This window comes from Astyanax mexicanus, chromosome 15, assembly GCF_023375975.1.
Source record: "Astyanax mexicanus isolate ESR-SI-001 chromosome 15, AstMex3_surface, whole genome shotgun sequence".
NCBI classification, from domain to species: domain Eukaryota; kingdom Metazoa; phylum Chordata; class Actinopteri; order Characiformes; family Acestrorhamphidae; genus Astyanax; species Astyanax mexicanus.
Window position 1 is genome coordinate 1,089,967 of NC_064422.1, and position 23,272 is coordinate 1,113,238.

Sequence of the window (23,272 nt, forward strand, 5' to 3'; positions counted from 1 at the left end):
ACAACACCAGGTGGCGACACAGCTATGTGGCTAAGTGGCTCCCTCTGGTGGTCAAACAAATGAGATGCACCTTTCTGCACTGTATGCAGTTACCCAAATCAAACACCAGATGGCGATGTGGCAGTGTACCCCCCCCTAGTGGTGAGGGGTAGTAAAACACCCTTTGAGTTTGAGTGTAAATAGTCAGGCTGTCCACCAGATGGTGGCAGAGGCCGACTGGTGGGAGTGGTCACGCCCACTGATGATGCCACGTTAAGGACCGCCCCTTGGGTCTGGGACCTGGTCAGCAGATTTGACTGACTCAGTCGACTGTGAATAGCAGAGGAGGAGGACTCGGCTGTCCGAAAGTTTAACACAGCAGCAACACACTTCACAAGATGAGCAAAGAGGATTTACATCCTGGCGTGGTTAGTTTAATCACGCACACAATAAACTTCCTGCCACTCAGGGTGGTGTTACGTAAAAGTTAGCTACTCTTTTACGCACGTGGAAGTGTCCAGTACTGCAGGATTTTACGGATTTCGCGCAAAAACCGGCAGTTTTAACTGGAGCGCGGAGTCAATGAGCCGGAAATCCGCGACTCATAGCTGCGCGAAGGCCTTATCAGATCAACACTGGCAAAATATGTCTATTTTACCGGAAACAGTTCGAACTTTATGTAAGTACACACGTATATACACGTATATACACCCGGGTTTAAGGTTACCCACACACGGCGGTGTGTCAACCAAGCTTATTTTACAAATAAGCGTAATGTTTTCAAGAGCGCTCACGTACCACACACACAACTGTACACGTTATACAGACACACAGGGGACCGTGCGCGCGACGCGCACACACAGCGGGGACTGGCGCGTGACACGTACACAGACGGGACTGTGCGCGTGACACAGACAGGGGACTGCCCAGTCCTGAATTGTAAACAAAAACACGTGTAGAACATGTGCGTGTGTTTCTAACACGCTGGGTTTATGCAGTTAACTCCAGCTAGGCCAGCTAGCCAGCAGCTAACGCATTTAGCAATAAAAACAAAATACACTTTATTCTGCAACTTACAGCGCTATTTTCTGGAACTGGTTATGAAATGTGTATATTCTGGTCTCGCGGCGGAGAGCCAATAATAATCCTGCCCCACGTTGGCGCGCCAAATTATGTAGCGGCTCAGTGGTTTAATACCTGGTGCTAATTGAGATGTTGAAATATTTTTAATTGGGCGCCAGTTATTAAATTAATTTAATTAGATTAATTAATTAATTAATTAATCAAATTAATTAATAACACAAGACATCTCAGGGTGTGGTTTCTACAGGTGACAGAAATTTTCATAACCGAGTTATCCAGAAAAACACACTGAAATGACAGGTTTTGTAAAATAAAAGTATTTATTAAATCACACAGATATGAGTAAATAATTCATTAAAAAGTCATAAATGTAGCCATTAGATATCAAATCATAGTGTAGAATGATAAATGAGAAATAAACAACAAACACGTTATAATGCTGATATGAAAGGAATAAAGATTAATAGAACTATTAAGTGAATATTTCTAAATAAGGGTCTAAGGCATTTTAAGTCTACGAAACCAGTTCTTATTTCCAACCAAGCAACTCAAAATGAGTCATCTATACTAAAGACGCTCTATTAAAGACCCGACCAAACCATGACCAACAGAACACCATCTGCCGAAAGATTAAACCCAGCTCTGCCTTACTCTGAGTTGTTGAAGTGGGCCTTGGTGAGTCCGCCTGGGTTGGTCGTCTGATGCTTCACCCCGAAAAAGGATCACGTGAGCCTGTCTGCAGGGTGTTTGACTTCCTGTGTCAGCACGGAGCCCCATTAGAACCCACAGGGTAAATCCCCACTCTCAGCTGGCTTGCTGGTGGCCTCCGGACCGCAGGTTTCTGGGTTGGATCTGGCGGATCTCCTTTTCAGCTGTACTTTAGCTAAACTTAGATGGAATAATGCTTGGCTTCGTAGATTGTAAAATAACCTTAGATATTTTAACTAGGATAGCTAATATTAATATACTTGAAGATTAAATGCACTAGTCTAAGAAAACTAACTTAAGATGACTAAACTAACAGTCTATCCTTTCTCCATCTCTGGGCTCCCTAACCTCTCTCCTCTAACTGTTTTCCTCAACTCATCTTCTCCAACTCCTTCTCTAACTGCTTCTCCTCCAACTGCTCCGAACTGAACTGGAAACCCTAAACTGGCAACTCTAAACTGGAAACTGAACTGTGTCTGCCCAGTTTAACTATTAGTCTCTGTGGCCTGTTTGGCCCCTGAGCTATGATTGGCCCTGTGGCCCAAATGTCTGTGTTTTGATTGGTCTAGGAGCAATTTCAAACTTTGGTGGGGATTCACAAAGGGCCATAAACCCCCCCCTCACATGGTCAGCATGCATCAGCTAGTGGTCTATTTTTCTAATAGACCCAACCAAAAGAAAACTCAACTAAACAGTGGATCAAAATACATTTTTCAGCATATCAGTTTGTGAGGATAAATTCAGGAAACACAATCTTACAATTGAATCACAATAAATGTAATATATATATATTTTGCCCACAAACAGTTTTGTAATACTCAAGATAATCTTAGGAATACAATGATGGATGGTACTCTGTCAGAAAGAGATCAAGAGTCATGTTATTATTTAAACCCAATTAAATCACTTAAAAGATAATACATGATTAAACCACTGATAACCAAATAAAGCTATATTATCAAATGCTAATTAAACCTTGTTGATTCAGACTTGAATGTGTAGGAGAATTCAATCAGGACACATCCAAACACATATACCATATACCAGACACATATACCATTATTTAGTAAACATTCTATAAAACACCTTTTTTATATAGTCAATATATATGTATTTTAAGCAAAATCTTCTTAGTGAGAAATTCCTCCCCTTTGCTGAGTGCTTAGATAAGCGGCTGGCATCGGAATTTACGACGGTGGGGGAGGTTGGTGAACAGAGAGCAGAGAGTCTCACTTACAAACGGTCAATGGAATTTCCAAGCTTAGAACATTTCTCTTAATTTCATTAATCTTATTTCTAAGTGATTGCAGAAATAACTAGGCACAAACCCCTAAATTGGTATAATATTTGGTGAATTAACAATTTCCAAGGCATTAATTAAGTTTTGACACTCTCTTAAGTCCGCAGTCCCGTCCTAGTGATGGTGTTGCAAATGTTCCAAATGTTTACCTTAACTCCGAGGTTTATGACTTGGAGGAATGTAAACAGAATTTTACCCTAAACTCGCATTTAGGGCTCTTGAGCGAGGCTGAGTGAAGAAATAGTCAGTAAATGTCATTTTGAAATTTAAGGTTGTTTGAAAAAAAGATTACTCCAAGGTTTTTTTTTTTAGAGTGTTCTGGGTTCGAAGTTTCCTTATAGGCCGTAAAGTGGGGGTAGTGTGTGTTTGTGTCCAAGCAATGAAGAAATCCTCTGGTTAATCCACTACATGAGGTTTAACACTTTAGAAAGGGGTTCCAATATGTTTTCTTAACTTTGTAGTTGTGGGTGTACTGGGTGTTTTTACACCAGAATCATTTGCAAAATCTCAAAATGAGTCTCAAAAGCAGGGCATTGCAAAAGAAGCGCAAAGAGGTAGATGTTTTCCTGAAGAACTTCTCATTTTGATTCTGAATGAGCAGTTCAAGTGATTCTTGTATACTCTGAGTTACAAGAACAGCAACGTTTCGGCCTCTTTTGCCTCTAATCTCTGTTCGTTTGAAGTGCTGACAGAGCTTTTTCTTTAATTCTGAGAGGGCCAGGCAAACATCTGAATGAGGATCTGATTCATCTCTGGAAGTGTTTGCAGACAAGGACATGTGAGAAACTTCTTCTTTATGCCTTTAATTAAACAGCATCATTTGTGTCAGTGTGACCTTTGCCAATTGTGACCAGTGCTGAGATGAGGGCTCTGTAAACAGCATTTTACGGCAATACTGCTCTTGCTCATCAATATAAAAATGAAGACGTTAAACTTCTTTCTAAACTTTCGTGAAAGGAAGCAACTGAGGGGAGTTCCATTTGGCTTTCTACAGTGTTCGTCGAGCTGTAGCTGAAATGTACTCATGCCATCTAGAGCTGTAGATGTTTTTGAAGTTTTTACTGTGGCAGTGCATTCAACAAGCATAGCCATTCTGTTCAGGCTATGCCCAAGTTTCACTGCTACACTTGGTGATCGATATTTATCAGTGTCTTTGTTGTAACCAGCTGCTAGCCTGACTGCTTGACTGTATGCATAAAGTTTTTAGGACAGATAAGATCTTTGATGCATTTATGGGTGTGTGACCTCTTGTGCACTAAGTAGGAGTTTTCGCATCTTGACCAAGCTCTCGCATCTTGACGGATACATTTATGCATTTTAACCTGCAATCCATGCTTATAATACAGATCATTTTCAAACTCAATAATGCACTGGTCATTCCTGTCTGCAAGTGCTACTTTGCCTTGACTCATGGTACTCATAAGCTTCCAAACACTATCAGTTACAAATGCTGAGGGAGGTGTCAGAGCAGAAGAGCACAAAGCCTGGACCAGGTTTAGGTTTGGATTCACAAGGCTTGAATTGACAGACTTTAACATTTCACCACAATGTTTTCCTCTAAAACAATCCCAAATACAAGGAAGAGAGTTGTTTTAGCAACTTGTAAGGGAATAGCTTTTCTTTGCCTGTTTTTAACAGAATTGTGCTTAAAATTCGCTTTGTTATGCAGATACTCCAATTGCAGTCTTTATTCGGATCCTTTTGGGTGACGTAGTGCCATCGCTACCTCCACCTCATTGGAACTCCAGGTGTCTTGCAAGTTTGGAAGAAGCTAAGCCACAAAACAAGCAGTGCTGTGTTTGTTAAACATTCTTCCACAATCACTTTTTTGCATATAGCAGAAATATACACTGAGGGACTTTCTTGGTCACGAAAAATGAATGGTGGAATCAGGATTAGCTGTTGTATCAAGGATGTTAGAGTTCAGGGTGTCACTAATTTGCAGGATCTGCTGTTGCTCCTAGACTGAGAGGTTAAGCTTCTGATACTGTTCAGATAAACGACTCTTCCCTTTCAACTTGAAAAAAAACAAATTACAATTTAATTAATTAAATCCTGAACTATATGTAAAACTGTTTGATGAAATATAAAAACTCATATCACAACTTTGAGACTTACAAGTTTGTTTTCTTAATGTTCTACCAGCCCATGTGTGCCCCATTTTTCTGGCCTTAGTAGTATCTAGACCATTTTCTTCCACACTGCTTTCACTGGAGTCAAAAAGGTCATCTAAAGAATCAGGAATCTCCTCTTTTATCTTACAAAAACAAAGCAGTTCAGTTAAAGCTCTTAAAATACTAAATGTTTAACTAATAATCTTAGAAAATAAACAGAAGATTTCCACAAGCACAACTAATTGCCAAAAATATGACCCTATCAAAATAAAAAAGTTACAGCTATGTGCATCTCAATAAATTAGAATTTGATTGAAAAGTCATTTTATTACAGTAATTACATTTAAAAACAGAAACTTAAAATATTATAACAATAACAATAAAAACTGGCATCTTAGGAACTGTCACACTCCTTTTTTCTTTCTAGCCTGCTCTGTGTTTATTTACCTTCTCTGTGCCTGTCTTTATCCCGCGTGTGCCTGTGAGTGTGTTCCCCACGTGACCCATGCTCCTGTGTTCTTCCCCAGTACTTTTTAATTCTTGTGTCTAATTTGTAGCTCCACCCCCTCGTTACCTGTTTCCCCAGGTGTTAATTGTTTTGTGTGTGTTTCCTGTGTATATATAGCTTTTAGGTTGTGTTCGTTGGTCTGTGCACCTTCCGCTGTTGTTTTGTCTATCGTGTGTTTGCGTTTCTGTTCTGTATATTGCCCTGGTTTTTCCGGCTATTTCTTGTTTATTTCTGTTTTGTTTTTGTTCCTCGTTTGTTTCGTTTATCATTACATCTTGTTTGTTTTGATTTATTTCTTTGTTTTTTTGGTTTATTTGTTTATTTATTAATAAAACTACTATTACCTGCATTTGCTTCCGCCTCATGTCCTCCCAGCCACCAAACCCTGACAGAAACAGTTAATCACAGAATATTGTCATGCTTAATCAAATGACATTTTTTAATCGATTAACACCACAAATAGAAACATTTATGGCCTACAGCTAATGAGAACTCTAAAAATATCTAAAAAGAATGTAACTGTAAAAAAAAAAAAACACACTGACAAATTCAGGACATGGTCTACAACCGTCATATTCCTTGTATGAAGCCACTTATAGACAAGATCAAGAGTCTTACTGGGCCAAGGAGAAGAAGGACTGCACTGGGACTGTGGGGTCCAAAATACTTTTTCATGTGAAAATATATATTTTTTTATTTTTGGAAATTAAGGCCAAAATCTAGAGGAAGATTGGAGAATCAGACAGTTGAAGCTGCTTGAGGTGTCGTCTGAAGTTTCCACAATCAGTGGTGGTTTGGAGAGACATATCACTTGACCAAGTATTGAGTGCATTGCACATACCTTTCACCAGGCTAACATTTCACTTTTATACTTTACAACTTTAAACTACAGTACAGATGTTTTGTCTTTGACACGTTTTTATATATGAATGCTGCTTTAGTAGGTAAAATGAACCAAATATGGGTCCACCATTTTATATACAAAAGTGTGCAAATAACAGTAATCTTAAAATATATCACAAATACATATTAAACCCTTAATGGGGTTAACTATGAGATTAAATCTGCTGTCGATGAGACTATTTTCTGTTTCCTGGTCTGCTGTTTCAGAATGACCAAATGTGGCCCCCACAATGTTAGACCAGACTGTGTGTGTGTGTGTGTGTGTAATACCAAACTTATACATTTCAGCTCCTTCTATTTCTGATAGTTAACTATAGCTACCCAGATAGCAACAGTACGTTGGCCCAATGTTGGTAAATGTCACCTTTGTCACACATCGAATTTTGATGCCAAACAACGTTGGGGTAGCTATAGTCAACTATCAGAAATAATTAATGAACATTCTATTACAGTTAAAATTATATACATCATAATTTCACCCTTGTTATTACATATTACATTTTATTTAATGTAAGTTTTTTTTGTAACTTCTCTTTTAGTTAAATCACTATTACAATACAATGCATATTTCAGTAAAATACAACAGGATCATTTAGTTTATATAACTGTAAACTGCCAAATTTACCCGTTTTGATTTTCTTATGTTGAAAGTAACCATTTACTTCATTAATATGTTTTATTTGTATTTACCTTAAAGCAGCTGTGATTAATGCAGCAGTCAGAGCTCCTAGTGCCAGAGCTGCGCAGGCGCAGTAGTGAAAGTGTTTTCATGATGGCCCTGCTAATAACATCAGCTCTCTGAACTTCAGACATCTTAATGATCTGCAATACGTATGACCCAGGAAATGGTGTGTCATCAGGCCACATTCCCACACATGGATAGTACTCTTTCCTTCTCCAACCATAGAAATAATGTCTCTCAATTGCTTTTTCCACCTTTGGAATATTTCTAGGTTAAGGCCGATCCTATCACAACATGCAGCAGAAGTTCTAGTTAATGCACTGGTCACATCACGTATTGACTACTGTAATGCAGTCCTCTCAGGTATTCCGTCTAAACTTATCCAACGACTTCAGTGCGTTCAGAATTCTGCAGCTCGGATTATCACACGCTCCAAACTAACTGAGCAGGTCACTACTTTAATGATCCAATTACACTGGCTCCCAACAGTGGATTACTTTTATATTACTACTTACTTTCAGAGCTCTTCATAACGTCTCTCCTACCTACCTCACAGATCTTCTCCAGATTTACACTCCATCTCGGGCTCTGCGGTCTTCTTCGGCAGGACTTTAAGCACTACCAGACATCAAGCTTAGCACAGTCAGCGCTAGAGCCTTTTCTTATGCTGCCCTGAAACTCTGGAATGCGCTTCCTCCTCACATACGTGGGTTGGACTCCATTACGCAGTTTAAAACTGCTCTTAAAACGCATCTCTTCAAGATGGCTTACTCACCATCATTGTTGTATTTCAAGTTATTTTAATCAATTCTGTATTTATTTCATCTTGTTTTAACTTCGTTTATTTTATTTCTATTTAATTGCTATTGCTATTTGCTTTAAATATGTACTACTTGATCTATGTACTGTATGTACAACGGATTTTTTGAATGTAAGGTGACCTTGAGTGTCTTGAAAGGCACCAACAATTAAAACGTATTATTATTATTATTATTATTATTATTATTATTCCTTCATTACTAGCCAATGTCACTCGTCATCTGTCTAAACAGAAGCCGAGACAAACCTTACAGACGTTTACCTGTTTGCCAAACATGAAGTCAGAAAAGTGGGTGTCTGTGTGAGTTATTGCCCTTATATGACATGACAATTTGTGCCCTAGACAATTCTTGTCTCTATGTCTCCTGCTCCTACTATGCATTCTTATAGCCTCCATGCACAAGATGGCGTCATTCTATTTCCGGCATTTGAGGGTGTGTGTGAGGAGTTCCGGATTGAGCACTTCCCGTGGTTTGAGTATTGGTATCAACACGAAGAGATAGCGAGTTAGTTGGAAATAATGAGTGCATGCAGGGTTAAAGAGAGACGACTGACCTTCCGACGGGTAAGAAAGTCAGCGTTACATTGCTGTGTGCCCTTATGTACCAGTTCGTCGCGCTATAACGCCGAGATTAGTTTTCATAAGTTTCCCGTTGACGCTGCACTGCGTGCTAAGTGGCTAACTAACTAAGATCCGTAGGGATATAAGTTCACTCCAACAGTGAACACCCGTATGTGTGGCCGGCATTTCCAACCGGGAGACTTCGCAGTGACTGCAGGGGGACTGAGGAGGTTACAGAGTGGAGCTGTACCCCTTCTGTTTTCCTGGAATGAGTACACTCTGCCTACACTGAGGCAGAATGTATGGGAGCGCCGCCCGAGAGCAGAGGAGCCTCTCCTGGATCTGCCTGCAGACTTGGAGTCGGAGGACGATATGGACACAGCAGCACCTGATCATGATTACTGCTTAACTCCAGCGACAGCGGTGATGGCAGCTGAGATGGCCAATGAAAATGAAGCTCTGCGCCAGAACATTGGGGAACTCCAACACCAGCTGGAAGTGCTACAGCTGAGGACGCGTTTTGATATTCAGCGCCTTGCAGGGTCAGACGAGGACACCAGGCTGGTTAATTGAGCTTTTATCATTATGCTGACGTGTATTTACTGTTCATTAGTAAGCTGGTTTACCAACTCAGCTTGATCAATGTAGAATGTAATTTTGTACTCCTTAACTAGCTATAAGAGGACTGATTAGACTTAAAACAACTATCAGCACAAGCTGATCTAGAGCAGATTTTTTTTCAGCAAGTTTATATAGCTAAGAAGAGTTTGAAAAACATGTTTATCTGAGGAAGCTAATTTAAAAAAAATTGAAAACAAACAAAACGAAGTCTAACATGAACATTGTTACTTTCTTAGGTTTGCTACATACAAGCACTCTTCCAGGCCTTCTGGAAATTGGTGGAGCCTGCAGTCAACACCAAGATGGTGCGGATCACCAGTGCCCAGACTGCATCTGCCAGCAGCTCTGAAGTCTCTCAACCAGCAACGGTATGTAGCATACAAGGGGTTTTGAGTGGATGTACATTTACAATAATTGTTGTATAAGCAGTACACAGACCATTTACTGATAAAAGTAGTGATAGTACAGTGTTGAACAGTGGTAACTAACCCTGGTCCTGGAGATCTATGTTCCTGCACAGTTTAGTCCTAACCTGCATCTAACGTTAACACACCTGACCCAACAAAACCAAGGACTTCTGAAAAAGTTAGCTAATTAGCCAGACCAGGTTTGGCAGACCACTGTTAGAACCAGATTTAACAGGAACATGGATCTTTAAGGCCAGGGTTGGTGACAAATTGTATGGTGGTGTTTCTCTGCTAAAATTATGGGTAACAAGTAATAACGTTCAGCTATAAATAATTTATACGTTTTTAATTCCTAATTAACTAAACATGAATTAATCATGTACTCATATCTATAAATCATGCATAAATATATTAGTAATGATTCACAAGACGCATACAAGTTATTATTTCATTCTTAACAAATGATTAACAAATGATGAATAGGTCAGGAATTCAGTTTTTATATATCAGTTACATACTTACAATAATAATAATAATTCATATGTAAATAGAATATTTACAAAGGAATGTAATGTTAAGGCCTTTTTAGCCAAACATACTTCATGAATAAAACATCTACAAACTTTGAGTTTATAATTTACTTATCATGAACGAATCAAGTATTAAACAGTAATTTACCCAACAGCCCTGTGTGTGCTCTGGGTTCTGTTATAGCTAATTATTTTTACATATTATTTTAATGATTATTTTAAGACAGATTTAGACAGGTATATGATGTTCGCATTCAAAGCAAGCTCCTAGCTCCTTCCTACCTGATGGACTTCATGCACAGCTTTGTTGACCCAAAAACTTCAACTGCAGCTTATGTGGTTAAACGAACTTCCACTGAGCAGGAATCAAACACACTCAAGATTGAAGCATTTAACTGACCAGTAAACCAGTGTATTCATCTGGGTGATCTTTTTCTCTCACAGTCTACCTACCTACTGTCAGGTGATGCTGAATTTCTCCCTAGGTGTGTGTGTGTGTGTGAGAGAGAGAGAGAGAGAGAGAGAGAGAATGCTTTATTCTGCTTGTCTGTGAGGGACTGGTGGTCTGTCCAAGGGCTTACATGTCTTTTGCCCTATAAACACTGGCATAGACTTCAGTACCCCCCATCACCCAGAAGGATTAAGTTTATAAGAAGGTGATTAATACATATCTAAAAATCATTTATAAACTATACTTCTTTTGTTAAATCATTTATAAATGAATTGTTCAACATTTATAAGACATTTTGCAGCACCTAATCTAAATTGTAAACTATACTGTATTTTCAGAACATACAAATATATAAAAAGGCCTGTATATCATTTAATAAAACAGATTTAATGGTTAGGACTTAAATAACAATGTGAGTGTTAGTGAGGCTCTTCAGTCAGCACTTTTGCTGGTACTAATCGTGGACTGACACACACACATATACACACTTAATTTAACTTGCCATTTATTAAAACATGAATATGACTAAAAAGTTGTTACAATTTGTATCGCATGTGATATTAAATACAAAACTTCATCTGCTTATTAAAAAACATTCACAATTTGTTGCACAAATTAATTAATAAAATGTGATATACTGCATAACCTGAAATAACTATAACTTTTTTCATAAACCTTAAAACCATAAACCTAAAAAGTTTTTAGATTGCTTGCTAGATTATTAGTTCTTGTGGAATTCAAATGTCCCATCTTATTCATGGAGTTTTCCAAGGTCATGAATTACTTGTCCTAGAGGGCCATTATGATGTTTTTTAGCTAGCCATTCATACCATTCTATTACAGTCAAGTGTTTTTTCAACAGCTCCTCTGACTGGTTTCCTCTAAGCCTCCAGTTTTCTTGTATGTTCTCCAGGCTCTCTCTATATGCTGGGTGTGAGCCCCTGTCTGAGCATCAACATATGAGACACTGTGATTCACTGTGTAATGTCTGTAGCCAAACTAAGGTAGAGCGCGCCGGTATGCACGCCACTCATCGCTTAAGATAGTGGATCCCCTCCTGACATGTTGAGTGATGAGTGACACGAGTTCCCTTCTGGACCTTCGCTCGACTAAGCGAAGAACTGGCTTTCTTTGATTTGTGCCCCCAGCTTTCGCACCCAGCATCCCAAACACCCACTTTCTCCTTCTCCATCCCCCTGCCATCCGTCCTCTTCCATACTAGATTAGATAAAAAGGAAAATATTAAACAACTGCCAGGACCTCCTGTTACAAAATAGTATCTTAGCCAGTTTCTACTTTCTAGTTACAGAATAGCAGGCCAAGGCAAAATTCATATACAACACTTTTTTGCAATTTCATTTTCATTACTACATAATTAACACATTAACATTTAAGAATGATATTACTGAATAGCAAAAAGCATAAGGCGTAAAAAACACCATATTCCATGATAACAAACACAAGCTAACATAAAAATGTATACATTAGCATACATTATCCTAATTTTTTTTAGAAAATCCTGGTAGAAATGTTATTTCTAGGTACTTCCAAAGAACTGCAAATAAACAGTTGATGTGGCTGGATGAGCTGCTGATGAAGCTACTCTTAATAAATCTTAAAATTAATAGCTTAAGAAAATACCTGCAATGTGTAAGTATTAATTACTACTAACAATATAAAAGAAAGAAAATAAATATAAAATGTATGTCCATTTAACATCAACATCATACAAAATATCAAGATACAATGACACCTGCCTTTCTTTTATGTCTGAAGTGACTCTCGTCTATAACAATGAACTGCCTGCGTCCTCCAATACGCTGTCCTTTTCTTCTTCTGAGTCTTTCCATTGACACCACGCAAGCTTCTCTCACCTTTTTGGCCATTTTTGACAGAGTTGCTGAACTTCCTGCTATTTCATCAGCTATCAGGTCAATTTGGCGCAAATGCAGACCTTGAGAAAACCTGCAAGCACATAATAATACCAACTCTTAAACTGTAACCTAAAAATACCTTACCAAATTAAAGTAATTTAGACTGGAATATAAAGCTCTGAATAAGAGTATTATTTAGTACTTAATAAATCTAAATGTGGGCTTAAAAACCCAAGTATATACATGAAACGTAAACTATACAGTACATGTAGCAGGCTGAGACATAGTAAACCTGTATGTGTAAGCTGCTTTCACCTGTACACAAATTCCATCCATTTGAAGAGAGACACTTTGCAGGCCCGGCGCCACAGGGGGGCGAAAGGGGGCGTCGCCCCCTCAGGCGAAGTGTCCCGCCCCCTATTGTATATAATAAGACTTAATTATTTTACAATATTTTTAAAAATAATTTAGCTTTTTTTCTGAAGCAATTGGTAGCGTTTCCCGTAGCTTTATTGGTCCCTAAATGTCGTATTAAAACACGGTCCATAATAGGCTGTCAAATGTGTGATTCGTGTTGTTAAAACTGCCAGTTATTGGTCACATTTACCCAATGAAACTGTCGCTATGATGACGGTGGGCGGGCACTCTTGATTAGACCGCTGGATCATAGTGAAACATTAGGTAATGGCGCTGACTAAAAGTTTTAACAATGGATATCAGAAAATGGCTTCGTAAAGAAAATGGATCTGACGGCAACACACAGAGAGAAACAACCTCAAATGCTCTTTCTCGTGTTTCTTTGGGTGAGACCCAGTCGACTGTGAGCATAGAGCCGCAAACAGAGGCTGCTTCAGCTTCAAACAGCAGCGAGAGCTCTGCTGAAATTGCCTCGAATTCGCCGGACGACCTGGGCAATGACGAGCCGCTGCAGGTTTGTCTTAAACAGTTTCCCAAACAACTGTTCAAAAACGACTGTTTTCGGTCATTTTCAGCCGGGTGGTATAAGGACAGAAACTGGCTTGAATATTCACAAAAGGCAGACGCTGCATTCTGTTTCCCATGTAGGAAATTTGGAGGGACTGATTCTGTTTTTACTAAGACTGGATTTACCAACTGGAGGCATGCGACTGATAAAGCTAAAGGGCTTTGTAGGCATGCTAATAGCAAGGAGCATCAGGCGTGTGTGGCTATTTGGAAAGAACAACAACTGCGACGTTCAACAGACAGGGAAATTTCAACATTGGTGAATGCCAATCAGCTCGCTAGAAATCGACTTTATGTGTCATCAATTATTGACATTATTGAATTCCTTGTATCCAATGAATTGCCGTTAAGGGGCACAATTGACTCACTTGAAAGCCGAGGAGAGGGAGGCAGTGGACTTTTTCTTTCTTTGTTTGAGTACACTTTGAGACAAAATTCTATACTTCTATACTAAATATTCTATAATTCAGTACTATCCCAAGGAATTCTACATACACCTCACATGACATCCAGAATGAGGTTATTGAACTGATGAGCAATATCGTGACAGAAGAAATAGTCAAAGACATTGGAGAGTCATGGTTTACAATCAAGGTCGATGGAACTAAAGATCCAACAGGCTGTGAAAATGTTTCCATAATCCTTCGTTATGTGGACCAGAGCTACACGATTCGAGAGAGGCTGTTGTCAATGGTGAGTACCAAACACTGTGACGCCCTATCCCTGACAAATGTAGTGCTTGAAGAGCTTTCAAATTCTGGACTATGTACAGACAAAATACTGAGCCAGTGTTACGACGGGGCTAATGTTATGTCTGGGCGAGAAGGGGGCATGCAGAAACTTCTACAAGATAAGCTGAAAAGAGAGGTGCCGTATATTCACTGCTTTAACCACCAGTTGCATCTGGTTGTTGTACATGCTATGTCGTCAGAGAACACAATTGAGGATTTTTTTGATACGTGCAATGCACTGTACAAATTTCTCAGAAAGCCCACCGTCAGTGCACAGTATTCCGGAGAAAAACTCAAACGATTACTCGATCAAAGGTGGACTGGCCACCTCGACACTGTGTCTGTAATATTAAAATCATTCAACACACTTGCTGAGCTGCTGAGCGAGCTAGAAACCAGCAGAACTTGTGTTGACGTGAAAATCGAAGCTGCTGGACTACATAAGGCAATTACAGCCACAAACTTCAAATTCATTGCAAGCATGATTCACAAAGTCTTGGGGCTGCTTGATCCACCCAACAAGTTGTTGCAGTCTGAAAGAACAGACCTAATTACAGCTGTTCAGCTCATCCAACACGCGTCTGATTGTGTACGGAGTTTGCGTACTGATGCTGAATTTGAAAAACTGTGGGTAAACTGTGGAAGCACAGAACCTGCTCCCCCAAAAAGAAAGAGTGGTAGCAACGTCACTACAGCAGTATGTGGTCGAGGGGTCGCTTGGTCAGCACGAAGATAACAATGAGCAAGAGTGCAAAAGGCTGTATTTTAGCACAATAGACTCTGTTCTTGGAGAAATGGATGCGCGTTTCAACGAACGTAACAGTCAACTCATGGATGGATTAAGTGCTTTGGATCCAGGCAGTCCAAACTTTATGGATGTTGGAAAAGTGAAACCATTACTGGACCTGACAAAGACAGATATGGTGGAGGCTCAGTTTGCTGTCGCTAATCAATTTCTACAAACTCGGCTGATAGGTTTGGATGGTGAAAAACTGACCCTGGAAAAACTTCTTCAGAAATTTTCCAGTGTTTTGGAGGCAATGCCATGTGTGCTGACTGCATTCACGCATGCCCTGACATTTGGGGCATCGACTGCGATGTGTGAGAACTCCTTCTCTACGCTGAAGAACGTGTTCTCTGAACATAGACGTAGCATGCTGCATAAACGTAAAGCCCAGTTGATTCAGTTGGCATTCGAAAGGGATTTATCCAGCAAATTCCACGGAGAATGGAAAGAGAAACTACTGAGAAGATTCAGTTCAACAAAGAGAAGACTTCAGCTTTATTGATTTTAAGGTAAGCTAAAATTTGTTCATTTGAGGCTGGTTTTCGGACAAGGCAAGTTGAGTGGACTTAGCATGTAGTGTTGCATTGTTTTGGATTTCTGCCTTATTTGCACGTATACTGTGTGATGTTTATGTTAAGAATCGCTTCATTGGCATACAATTTTTGTTGTGTACATAATGTCTGGTTGTTATCAGCATTTGATAATGCTGAGGCAAACTAATTGTGTTACTGGCTGCATTTTAGCACCGTATTGTGGAACCAATAAGATTGTGCAGGTTCACTGCGAGAGGTAGCAAAATTCGTTTCAAGCACCGCCCCCCTGAAAATATCTGACGCCCCCCCACTGTATATGTCCTGGCGCCGGCCCTGCACTTTGGAATGACTAAACACAGAGTTGTGCCTGACAGATCTCTTCATTTGCCTTCTTCTGTGGATAGCTCGTTGACACCTCCTGCAGGGATGGGAATTATATTGATGTGAATTTAGGTGTATTAATCTAACTTTTTTTTTTTCAAATTATAATGTTCTGTTTAATTCCAACACTAATAAATTACTTTTTATTATAGAGCTAAGTGAGGAAGCAAACATGGTTTTCCTGAGATTTAATATGATGGAACAGACAATGCAGTGCCACATTAAAAACATGTGCCTTAAAACATAATTTGCACATATGCAGGTACACATATAGATATCCATGACATGTTTAGAAATGCTTGACAGAATAAAAAAAAACGAATTTAATAATTTACGTCTTGAATGGTGTTAAAAGCATAACAGTACAAGGTTATAATTACTGAACAAGGCTTAATTTAGTTTTAGATAAAAAGCTAATCTTTACATTCTTTAGTGCACATTTGTTCAAGCACATTAGGTTAACTAAACGCATGATAATTATATGACAGCTTGACTTACCATTCATAGCAATCTGAGCAGTTGCTCTGTTTCAGCTTCATTCTGTGGTGACAGAGACTGCATTTCACCTTTTTCTGCAACAGTTTCTTCTTATGAAGCCACTTTATTAATTTTAAATGTTTTCTTTTTGATTTCTTTCCCTCGATCATTTTCCTTACTTTTCTCTCCAAATACAAAATTTTGGCGCATTTATAACCGGATGACTGTCAGTTAAACGTGTCTAACTTGCATGTACAGGATTTAGTCAGAGAATCTCTAGTAGAGGGGAGAACACCCACTTGAGAATCACTTCTGTGTTTATTTGACCACCAGAGGCGCTCCCGAGTGAGTCCAAAACGAATAGGTTTGTATGGAGAAATAGAGCAAAATCAGAGTTTATAAATATTTAATACTTCTTATACTGAAAAAAATACTAATGTCTTCAATAAGTAACATGCTGTTTTCCAAAATTAAGAGAATATACTTACCAAATGAATAGATACTATTTTTATTTTGAGGTTTTAGCCTTTAGCTCCATTCACCCCCATTCATCCAGAACTCACTCGCGGGCTCCCTCTAGAGGTTGTCTGTGATTTTCTAGTGCGGAGAAGATAGGAAGTAGGTAGGCTCTCCATAAACTGGCTTTGATTCAGTCTTATTTCACGATTTATTATAAATTATTTATATATTATTTATATAAAGCTTGCTTATTAAATATTTATTTGGCTTATTTAGCTTAAACAACTACTTTGAATTACGTTTTGTGTATGTATAACATATATATATTCACGTATGTATCGTTTATTTACTATTAAAACTGTCAGGTGGAACTTTGTAATATGGGTTGAGTTAATTAAGGGAGGCACCAGGGGGGCCACTAATAACGCCGCCGCAGCTGCAGGGAGAAGTCCGGTCGTGATGGAGTTGAGCAGTATATCTACAGCTCGCCCCAAACGAGGCAAAAAGACCAATAAATCTGCAGAAACCAACAAAGAAGTGGAGCATGGCACAGGTAAGATATGTAACGTTAGCTTTTATTAAAACTAATGTTAGGAAATGTAGCTTACTAGCTACATTACATCCTGTGATTTCCGAGGAAACTTGGCTTACACTAGCTTACCTAGCTAACCTAACCTTAGCTAGCTGGTTGGATCACTGTTCATTATGAATAATATGTGTTTACCATCCTCAGTCAAATTTTAGCAGGCCACCATTAGCTGAGAATTTATAAGGATGATGTTAGCACACTAGTTAGTTGTTATAATTAAAGTATGAGTTATTGGTGTAACACAAGTACTGCAAAAAATGACTGATAGACCAGCCCATCAGTCCAAGGACCAGGGATGGCGATACCTGTTAGACATTGTTTTAGGCAACTTTTTTCCTGCTGTGCGACAGTTGGACTACAATTAGCTAATGTTATGTGCCAATCTTGTTACTTATCTTTGACTTGTAGGTCATTTTTAAACAGTTTATAATATTTGAACTTATGTAGAGAATCCACCAACATAATTTATTAACTTAGTGGTTAACAAGTCCCCAGTCCACTATTAGAATTTATTTATTTTTTTGCAGTTACCCAGTTAGCCCCAACAGCTGTGATGTCCTTGAAAAAACACCAGATTCTACTGGCTGAAGCAAAGAAGAATGAGGAGGCTATGTCTAAAACAATTGCTGACCTGAAAGAAGAAAGGGACGGTCTTCTAAAACAGTTAGACGAATGTGAGTATTTTGGTAATTAATATAAAATATTTACTTAGCACCAGAATGGCTGTACAAAAACATAAACCCCGGCCTTCTAACTTGCCACCACTTAAAATCCTACATTTTAAAAATGTCTCACTCAAGTTTGATTTGTTTGATATTAGACCAGAAGAAAGGTCTGAAAGGTGGCACCGCAGAGGACGATTCGTCTGATCTGTGTGAGGACCAAGAGTCATCAGAGTTTTCTGAATCTTCTTCATCTTCCTCTTCTACGTCAATGTCAAGTTCCTCTGAAGAGCAGAGAAAGAAGAGAAAGAAACACAAGCACAGCCACCAGAAGAAGCTCAAAAGAAAGAAGAACAAAAAAGGAAAAGAAGAAAAGATGCAGCAGTATAGAAAGAGAGGTACCTAAAACCACAGACAAATCCATATATATATATACATATACAGGGCCAGCTTAAAAAATTAGAATATCTTTGAAAAGTTACTTTATTTCAGTAACTCTGTTAAAAATGTGAAACTCATTATATATATATATATATATATATATATATATATATATATATATATATATATATATATATATATGTATTAAACTCAGAGTGATCTATTTTAATCGTTTATTTCTTTTTTTGTTGATGATTTTGGCTTACAGCCAATGAAAACCCAAAAATCAGTGTCTCAGTAAATTAGAATATTATATAAGACCGACTGATACTGTTGGCAGTGTAGGTAGTTTGCTAAGTCCTGCTGGAAAATGAAATCCACATCTCCATAAAAGTTGTTTTCAGCAGAGGGAAGCTGTAAGATATGAAGTGCTGTAAGATTTTGTGGGAAAACAAAACTGCACTGACTTTAGACTTGATAATAAAACACAGTGGATCAACAGCAGCAGATGACAGACATGACTCTCCAGACCATCACTGATCATCAGTAAATTTTACATTTAATTTGGAAATTAAGGGAGCAGAGTCTGGAGGAAGAGTGGAGAGACACACAGTCCAAACTGCTTGAGGTCTAGTGTGAAGTTTCCACCAATCAGTGATGGGTTGGGGAGACAAGACATCTGCTGATGTTGATCCACTGTGTTTTATCAAGTCCAAAGTGCAGTGTTTTCCCACAAAATCTTACAGCACTTCATGCTTCCCTCTACTAACAACTTTTATGGAGATGTGAATTTCATTTTCCAGCAGGACTTAGCAAACTACCTACACTGCCAACAGTATCAGTCGGTCTTATATAATATTCTAATTTACTGAGACACTGATTTTTGGGTTTTCATTGGCTGTAAGCCAAAATCATCAACAAAAAAAGAAATAAACGATTAAAATAGATCACTCTGAGTTTAATACATACATATATATATATATATATATATATATATATATATATATATTATATGAGTTTCACATTTTTAACTGAGTTACTGAAATAAAGTAACTTTTCAAAGATATTCTCATTTTTTGAGCTGGCCCTGTATATATACACATGCATATATGTACCTTGGACTGTTTAGTCTGCAGTTGATATACAGAAGTAAATTTGTGAATGTCTCTGCTCATTACCAGAGACTGTGAGGTGAACATTTAAGCAATGGTTGAGCAACACTGTATCAGTTAGCCAAATTAAAGCTATAAAGATTAGATTTTAAATATTTTACTTTCTCTGTCTGAAGCCTAATGAATCATAAGTCTTGAGGCACGAGTTGGCAGTCACTAAATCAATTCCATATGAAATAAAATAAAGTAACAAGGGCATTTTATAGGAATTGTTTAGTTTGTTTGTACTTTTCTTATTTGTGTGTGTGTTTTTATCTTTGTGTTTGTCTCTGTAGCTGGAAATCCTCAGCAGACTGTTAGAAGATACAAGAAGATTTTGCATCAGTACAGAAGGGGGAAAAATCTCCGTGATACATACAGGGCTGTTGGAGTAGACAGAAACACTGTAGTGGCCAGTGCTCCTATTGCAGAGCTAGCTATCGTGGCACCCCAAGAGTACAGTAAGGTGTTGGAGGGTTACTCAAGGCAGGAGAAACTGCAGGTGTTTGCAAAAAAGTGTGCAGATGTCTTAAATAATGATGTACAGCTGTTAAACAATGTGGAAATGTACAAAAAGAAAAACAAGCTTCTGCCTTTAATGAAAAGAAAGTAAGTTTTTTTATGTTTCGCAAGCTTGCCTATTGTTTTGGACTGTAAATAAAACTAAAATGGACATCCAACAGATGACAGTGTTATTGGCTGTGAAGACAATGTTTTAAAAGTGCAGCAATGGCAGAGTTATTTTTCAGTTGTTAATGATTCAGAAGATTTTGTTGAATTTGTCATTTTTGAGTGAAATTGCTATTACTGTCATCTTCTTTTCTGTTTTTGAAAAATAAGTTTTTTGGTTGCCACTTTGAATTTAATAAAGAACTGCAAGTTGTTACCAGTAAGTTGATTTTCCTAAGTTGATTTTTTATATGTACTTGGATATTTGGATATGTTTTGGAAATGTTAAACAATTAATTTTAAAATTATTTAACAAAACAATATATAGTTTATAAATGATTTACAAGCATTTTCAGATATTTATATACAGAGAATAGTTTACACTTTAGATTAGGTGCTGCAAAATGTTTTATAAATGTTGAACAATTCATTTATAAATGATTTAACAAAAGAAGTATAGTTTATAAATGATTTTTAGATATGTATTAATCACCTTCTTATAAACTTAATCCTTCTGGGTAATGGGGGGTACTGAAGTCTATGCCAGTGTTTATAGGGCAAAAGACATGTAAGCCCTTGGACAGACCACCAGTCCATCACAGACAAGCAGAATAAAGCATTCTCTCTCTCTCTCCTTCTCTTTCTCTCTCACACACACACCTAGGGAGAAATTCAGCATCACCTGACAGCAGGTAGGTAGACTGTGAGAGAAAAAGATCACCCAGACGAATACACTGGTTTACTGGTCATTTAAATGCTTCAATATTGAGTGTGTTTGATTCCTGCTCAGTGGAAGTTCGTTTAGCCACATAAGCTGCAGTTGAAGTTTTTGGGTCAACAAAGCTGTGCATGAAGTCCATCAGGTAGGAAGGAGCTAGGAGCTTGCTTTGAATGCGAACATCATATACCTGTCTAAATCTGTCTTAAAATAATCATTAAAATAATATGTAAAAATAATTAGCTGTGACAGAACACAGAGCACACACAGGGCTGTTGGGTAAATTACTGTTTAATACTTGATTAGTTCATGATAAATAAATTATAAAATCAAAGTTTGTAGATGTTTTATTCATGAAGTATGTTTGGCTAAAAAGGCCTTAACATTACATTCCTTTGTAAATATTCTATTTACATATGAATTATGATTATTATAAGTATGTAACTGATATATAAAAACTGAATTCCTGACCTATTCATCATTTGTTAATCATTTGTTAAGAATGAAATAATAACTTGTATGTGTCTTGTGAATCATTACTAATATATTTATGCATGATTTATAGATATGAGTACATGATTAATTCATGTTTAGTTAATTAGGAATTAAAAACGTATAAATGATTTATAGCTGAACGTTATTATAAAGTGTTACCAAATTATGCTTATTTAAAGGGGAATGGATATGGTGTGAAATGCACTTGGGGTGTAATAAAACATTATAACGAGTACAAACTTTTAACTAATAGCCCACCCTGATTCACCCCCAGCATTCCGATATACAACACTTTTAGGTGATTTTCCAAAAAAGGCTCATAATGCTAGCTATAGGAATATAGTGTTTCCCTTCCAAAGAAATGGCTATTTTTACACCATTAACAAACTCAAAGTAGCTTCACACTTCATTTGTAGAAATCGGAGGCCCTAACACTTAAATGAAGCACTGAGAGCTTTAAAAGTGCACAGATAGTTTGTTTAAAAACACTATTGTACCCAAGGGTATGTTTAAGAAGGTACCTGTGTACTTTAAAAGTTCTCAGTGCCTTGTTTTAAATGTCAGGACCTCAGAATTTTACCAATTAAGTTTTGAGCTACTTGGAGTTTGTTAATGATGTAAAAATACTGATTTCTTTGCATGGGTAATGGTATGCCCTTAACGCTAGTATTGTGTAAGCCTTTACGTAAGGTTGCATTGGCTAAAAGCACTGTATCTAGGAATGCTGGAGATTAATGGAGGTGGCCTATTTGACAAAAGTTCCGACTTATGTTTTACTACTACACCCCAAGTCCATTTCACACTGGATTTTCTTTTTTAACTAAAGGTACAAAAGCAGGTAAAATACTCATTTTACAGAATAGCACATGGATAGAACTAAGTAAGTATACCTTGTTATATTCATTCACTGTCACTTCTAAGAATATGGCTTTTGTCTTTTTACAGAAACTTCCACCAATAGATGAGCTGCTGCTGTTCCTCATGCACCTCTCAGTGGGCCTGCCTCTCAGGGATCTTGCAGAACGGTTTGGCATTCACCGCACCACAGCCAGCAGGATTATTTCCACCTGGACACACTTCCTGTACATCCTTCTAGGAAGCCAACGTCTGTGGATCCCCCCTGAAGTTGTCAGAGCTCACCTTCCACCTGAGTTTTCAGCTTTCCCAGACACGCAGGTGGTGCTCGACTGCACTGAAATCTTTTGTCAGACACCATCCTCTCTCCTGCTACAGAGTGAGGTGTTTTCAGCGTACAAATCGCACTCTACTTTTAAGGCCATGATTGGCATGGCACCATTACATTTGTGTCTGGCTTGTATGCAGGATCCATGAGTGATCGAGAGATCTTCAAGCTATCACGCATCATAAACCTGCTCACACCAGACATGGCAATTATGGTTGACAAAGGGTTTCTTGTGGACAACCTGGCTCCATGCAAGGTTTATAGACCTGCCTTTCTCTCAAGAAACACCCAAATGAGCAGGGAGGATGTCAGGCAGACCCAATCCATTGCACGTCTGAGGGTTCATGTGGAGAGATGCATTAGGAGGGTGAAAGAGAATAAACTTTTTGACAAGGCAATACCACTCTCTGTTTGTGGAAGCATTGAAGAGCTATTTAATGTAGCCTGCTTCCTGGTCAACTACCAGAACAGACCACTGGTAAAGGCATGGGCAACTTAGGAATGAAGTCTGGACTCATTGAAATTTTGGCT

General features: G+C 38.2%; 2 protein-coding genes across 2 annotated transcripts; both read left to right on the forward strand.

The window, feature by feature from the left end:
- The first annotated feature begins 8,829 nt into the window (after window positions 1-8,829).
- Window positions 8,830-22,890, forward strand: LOC125780514 (uncharacterized). Its single transcript, XM_049465041.1, has 3 exons — window positions 8,830-9,222; window positions 9,516-9,647; window positions 22,504-22,890. Exons 1-3 carry the CDS (start codon window positions 8,830-8,832, stop codon window positions 22,888-22,890), a joined length of 912 nt encoding a protein of 303 aa, XP_049320998.1.
- On the forward strand, window positions 17,973-20,295 carry LOC111191560 (coiled-coil domain-containing protein 106-like). The gene is made up of 3 exons (XM_022666800.2): window positions 17,973-18,156; window positions 18,303-18,542; window positions 19,973-20,295. The coding sequence occupies exons 1-3, from the start codon at window positions 18,036-18,038 to the stop codon at window positions 20,287-20,289; spliced, it is 678 nt and encodes a 225-aa protein (XP_022522521.2). The 5' UTR covers window positions 17,973-18,035; the 3' UTR covers window positions 20,290-20,295.
- Window positions 22,891-23,272: the final 382 nt, after the last annotated feature.

Excerpts from the sequence above, each read along its gene's own strand:
- LOC125780514 (XM_049465041.1), top strand. The coding sequence starts at position 8,830 with ATGTGTGGCCGGCATTTCCAACCGGGAGACTTCGCAGTGACTGCAGGG. Across the intron at positions 9,223-9,515 it reads CAGACGAGGACACCAGGCTG|GTTTGCTACATACAAGCACT; the intron begins GTTAATTGAGCT and ends TTACTTTCTTAG. Across the intron at positions 9,648-22,503 it reads AAGTCTCTCAACCAGCAACG|AAACTTCCACCAATAGATGA; the intron begins GTATGTAGCATA and ends GTCTTTTTACAG.
- LOC111191560 (XM_022666800.2), top strand. The coding sequence starts at position 18,036 with ATGTCCTTGAAAAAACACCAGATTCTACTGGCTGAAGCAAAGAAGAAT. Across the intron at positions 18,157-18,302 it reads TCTAAAACAGTTAGACGAAT|ACCAGAAGAAAGGTCTGAAA; the intron begins GTGAGTATTTTG and ends GTTTGATATTAG. Across the intron at positions 18,543-19,972 it reads GCAGCAGTATAGAAAGAGAG|CTGGAAATCCTCAGCAGACT; the intron begins GTACCTAAAACC and ends TTGTCTCTGTAG.